Here is a 5,163-nt window from a genome sequence, read left to right as displayed (position 1 = left end):
TAGCCAGTCAGAAGCAGAGTATGAGGGTCCTGACAGTACCTAGGTAAGGACTACTAGCCAGTCAGGAGCAGAGTATGATGGGGTGATAATACTCCCTTTTCCCCTTGTTGCTGGACCATCCCCAAGGATCACTGGGGGACCCTGGACCCAGGACATGGTGACCTGGTGACCTGTTGGCATGGTGACCTGTTGACATGGTGACTGACTGTATTAACAGTGTAGTTTTGATTGTGTTTTTGTGTTTCAGGGTCACGGTGACGGCTCTCTGCTCCATGGACTTCAGCAGCTTTCCTCTGGACACACAGAACTGCTCACTGGAGCTAGAGAGCTGTGAGACACACACACACACACACACACACACACACACACACACACACACACACATACACACACACACACACACGCACACACACATACACACGCACACACACACACACACACACACACACACACATACACAAACACGCGCACACACACACACACACACGTCTTCTTACACCACTCATGCATTACATCACTCAAGAACTGTACTTAAGAATAATTTTGAGGTACTTAGACTTTAGTTGAGTATTTCATTTTTTGTGTGTTTTTATACTTCTACTCGTCTACATCTGATAGGAAAACATTCTACTTTTTACTCCACTACACGTATATTTGATGCAGGTTTGGATTATTAATAGAACATATAATCAATTAAAAAATGGTGGTTTAATATTATTAGTTAAGATCTTTATTGATTCCCGGAGTGAAATAAATATATAAAGTAAATAAAGTATAAGTAGTAGTAAGTAAAGTGCATCAATAATTTAAATTCATTAACACATGTTAAACTGAAATGGTGTACTTTCACTTAAGTCAAGATTTTCTCTCTCTCTCTCTCTCTCTCTCTCTCGCTCTCGCTCTCTCTCTCTCTCTCTCTCTCTCTCTCTCTCTCTCTCTCTCTCTCTCTCTCTCTCTCTCTCTCTCTCTCTCTCTCTCTCTCTCTCTCTCAGATGCCTATAATGAGAACGACCTGATGCTTTACTGGAAGAACGGGAACGACTCTCTGAGGACGGATGAGATCGTCTTGTCTCAGTTCTTCATTGAGCATTTCCACGCCTCTAGTGGCCTGGCTTTCTACAGCAGCACCGGTGTGTGTGTGTGTGTGTGTGTGTGTGTGTGTGTGTGTGTGTGTGTGTGTGTGTGTGTGTGTGTGTGTGTGTGTGTGTGTGTGTGTGTTTGTTTCACTGTGGTTCACTAGTGAAAAAAAGAACATATTTGTTTTTGTTTGTCTTCATGACCAAATGTAATGACCAAAAGTATGTGGACACTATTTGTACAAGTCTTTGGGTACTTGGTTTGGACTCATTAGTACTTTTACTTAAGTAGGATTTAGGTAGATATTAATGCAACATAATACATTCATATTGTTGACCAGTGGTTACCAACCTGTGGGTCTGGACCCCTGTAGGGGTTCACAAGACCAATCTGAGGGGCAGTGTTAAAGTTTAACTTAAAAGTCCTTGTTTGAGGGAGCTTAAATGCTATTTTCTGCAGTACTTCACTACTCCACTGCTGTACATCTTAAAGACACGTATTCAACTTTTTACTGCACTACATTTGCTAGACAACATTAGTTAATAGCCACAAATTCAGATGATTAAAACAACATATATTAAACAATAAAGTATGTTGTATTAAAGGTTAAGGCCCACAGCAGTATATCAAGACGTTACAATGAGCTCCACTTTTACCAGCTGAAACATTAAAGTGATAAACATGCATCAATAATTATAATCATAACATATATATATATTTATATATATATATATATATATATATATATGATGCTTGGTCTCCTGCCTTACCTTTCTATCAAACGTCAAAGCCCCCCCCCACTGATGTACAGAGGCTGGCACAACAGTGTGCTGCATGTGATCTAACGCATGCAGGTCAGTTCAGTTTCACAGTTTATTGTAAAAATAATAATTATAATAATTATTAATAATATTGAACGTTTCGCGTGTCATAACCGCACCAAAGGTGCAATACTGCCTCATTGGGTACCCAGCAATACACCCGCCAGGTGTGAAGTTGATGGGATGAACCGGTCAAACCCGAGACAGATGCAAACAAGTGCTTATTAGGACTTTTAAAGTTTGGGAAACATTGGGATCTGCTGTTTAGGACAACAGTGTTCTTCCAGCTTTGTGTCAAAAGTTTATGGACATTAAGAAATGTAAGCAGAATCTCTGCAGCCAGTTGCCAACATCTGGTGGAGACTAGAAGAGCGGAGGCTGTGATAGCTGCCAATGATGCTCATTAGAGATGTAACGATGCATTGGGAATCGGTTAAAAAATCTATATACATGTGTAAAGATAACAGTCGGTTAACATACAAAACAAATCCCGAGGCAATGTAAAACGACCTAGGGCGTAATCTACTTTAATTTAACTTGTTTGACTTCAGACGGCACTACATCTTCTTAGAAGAAGCTAGTCTAGCTATCTATTTATTTAGTTATTTTGATATGGTATATTCAGTATTACATTTTAGTTATTTAAAGTGCCCATATTATGAAAAAACAAAATCACATTTTCTGGGATTTGGGGTGCTATTTTGTGTATCTGCTGCTTCCACACATACCAACTTTGAAAAAAAAAAATCAGTCATGCTGTTTTGATGAGATCTGGTTTCTGAATGTTCTCTTTCTCAGTCTCGGGGTGAGCTGTTAACATCTGAACGGCTTTTCTACAAGTGTCCTTTTAGTCTAGCTAAAACAAGTGAGATGTCTCACTCTGTAGCTGAAACAAGTGAGATATGTCTCACTCTGGAGCTGAAACAAGTGAGATGTCTCAATCTGTAGCTAAAACAAGTGAAATGTCTCACTCTGTAGCTAAAACAAGTGAGATGTCTCACTCTGTAGCTAAAACAAGTGAGATATCTCCCCCTGTAGCTAAAACAAGTGAGATATGTCTCACTCTGTAGCTAAAACAAGTAAGATGTCTCACTCTGGAGATAAAACAAGTGAGATGTCTCCCTCTGGAGCTAAAGAACTAAAACAAGTGAAATGTCTCACTCTGGAGCTAAAACAAGTGAGATGTCCCACTCTGGAGCTAAAACAAGTGAGATGTCCCACTCTGGAGATAAAACAAGTGGGATGTCTCACTCTGTAGCCAAAACAATTGAGATGTCTCACTCTGGAGCTAAAACAAGTAAGATGTCTCACTCTAGAGATAAAACAAGTGAGATGTCTCACTCTAGAGATACAACAAGTGAGATGTCTCACTCTGGAGCTAAAGAGCTACAACAAGGGAGATGTCTCACTCTGGAGATATAACAAGTAAGATGTCTCACTCTGGAGATGAAACAAGTGAGATGTCTCACTCTGTAGCCAAAACAATTGAGATGTCTCTCTCTGGAGCTGAAACAAGTAAGATGTCTCACTCTGGAGATGAAACAAGGGAGATGTCTCTCTCTGGAGATAAAACAAGTGAGATGTCTCCCTCTGGAGTTAAAGAGCTAAAACAAGTGAGATGTCTCACTCTGGAGCTAAAACAAGTGAGATGTCCCACTCTGGAGATAAAACAAGTGAGATGTCCCACTCTGGAGCTAAAACAAGTTAGATGTCCCACTCTGGAGATAAAACAAGTGAGATGTCCCACTCTGGAGATAAAACAAGTGAGATGTCCCACTCTGGAGATAAAACAAGTGAGATGTCTCCCTCTGGAGCTAAAACAAGTGAGATGTCCCACTCTGGAGATAAAACAAGTGAGATGTCCCACTCTGGAGATAAAACAAGTAAGATGTCTCACTCTGGAGATGAAACAAGGGAGATGTCTCCCTCTGGAGATAAAACAAGTGAGATGTCTCCCTCTGGAGCTAAAGAGCTAAAACAAGTGAGATGTCTCACTCTGGAGCTAAAACAGAAACCCAAACACACAGAGTGGAAACAGGAATAACAGCAATGTGCGCTACAACCAAAATATGTTTTTTGAAAATGACAAAAATGTTAATCTATTTTGGTACAACCTCAAAATATCATTATGAACCTGAAAATGAGCAAAATATGGGCGCTATAAGATAAAATACAGTTTGGTAAAAGGACACCTCTGTTGTATTGCACAGTTTAGATAAATAAAGGAATATTTTCCGTCATTTGTCTGCAGCTCATTCTGTTAAAACAATCCAGAAAAAAATCACTTAATACGATTCACTTAAAATTGTAAAAATCTAATGGAATTGTAACTTGAGTGTGTCTTTACATCCCTAATGCTCATGTTTCCTGATGTTCAACATGAGCGTCTCTGTCTCTGTCTCCGTCTCAGGTTGGTACAACCGTCTGTTCATTAACTTCATCCTGCGGAGACACATCTTCTTCTTCATGCTGCAGACGTACTTCCCCACCATGCTGATGGTTGTCCTGTCCTGGGTCTCTTTCTGGATCGACCGGAGGGCCGTCCCTGCCCGGGTCTCTCTGGGTATTTACACATGCCGACATGGACCAAAAACTAAAGTCTGAACCCTAAGATTTCATGATTGACTTTGTTGTGACCAGCTTTTTGTGGGAGGGGAGACCCATGATGTGACTGCGTGAGCGTTCATCAGGGTTTCGGCAGGGTCTGAAAAAGTCCTAAAAGTCTAAAAATTCCAAATAAAAATGTGTGGTCTTAACCCTCGTGTTGTCCTCGGGTCAAATTGACCCGTTTCAAATAGTTTTATTTCAGAGACAGGGATTTTTTTCAACCAAATTGCCCAAAAATGACATGGATGATTCCATGCAACATTTTTCAAGTGAAATTAATAATTACTTTCATTGAATTTTTGGGGTGTTCTATTTAATCTTAATAGCATTTGAATTTTTTTTCATTTTTTTTATGAATTCAAAACAGTATTCGGACTAAACTCTGACATCTACCCATCTGGGATCTACTCAACGTCTTCTGATCTTAACTATTAGCCAAAATAATTCATAATTTCTGCCTTGTTAACTAAAAACGTGTGTATAATTTGATACAAATGAGGTTTTTTGACCATTAATTCCAAGAATAAGAGTAAAACCTGTTGTTAAACCAGCTCAGGTTTTTAAAAAAGCGGAAAAAGTGACACCTCTCCGGGGAACCATCACCTTATCGTGGTGGAGAGGTTTGTGTGTCCCTATGAACCTGAGGGCTGTGTTGTCT

The 5,163-nt window shown here is 39.8% G+C and overlaps 1 protein-coding gene across 1 annotated transcript in view; it reads left to right on the top strand.

The window, feature by feature from the left end:
* LOC117938174 (gamma-aminobutyric acid receptor subunit rho-3) overlaps positions 1-5,163 on the top strand; it is a 21,425-nt gene that overhangs the window by 15,149 nt on the left and 1,113 nt on the right. Inside the window, exons 5-7 of the mRNA XM_034862647.1 lie at positions 248-330; positions 993-1,130; positions 4,309-4,461. Of these exons, the coding sequence (XP_034718538.1) occupies positions 248-330; positions 993-1,130; positions 4,309-4,461 (374 nt within the window). The remainder of the gene's footprint in view (positions 1-247; positions 331-992; positions 1,131-4,308; positions 4,462-5,163) is intronic.

The sequence above is a fragment of the Etheostoma cragini genome, chromosome 22 (assembly GCF_013103735.1).
Source record: "Etheostoma cragini isolate CJK2018 chromosome 22, CSU_Ecrag_1.0, whole genome shotgun sequence".
Lineage (NCBI taxonomy): Eukaryota > Metazoa > Chordata > Actinopteri > Perciformes > Percidae > Etheostoma > Etheostoma cragini.
Note: the sequence above shows the minus strand (reverse complement) of the source record. Positions and strands in the feature narration are given on the sequence as shown.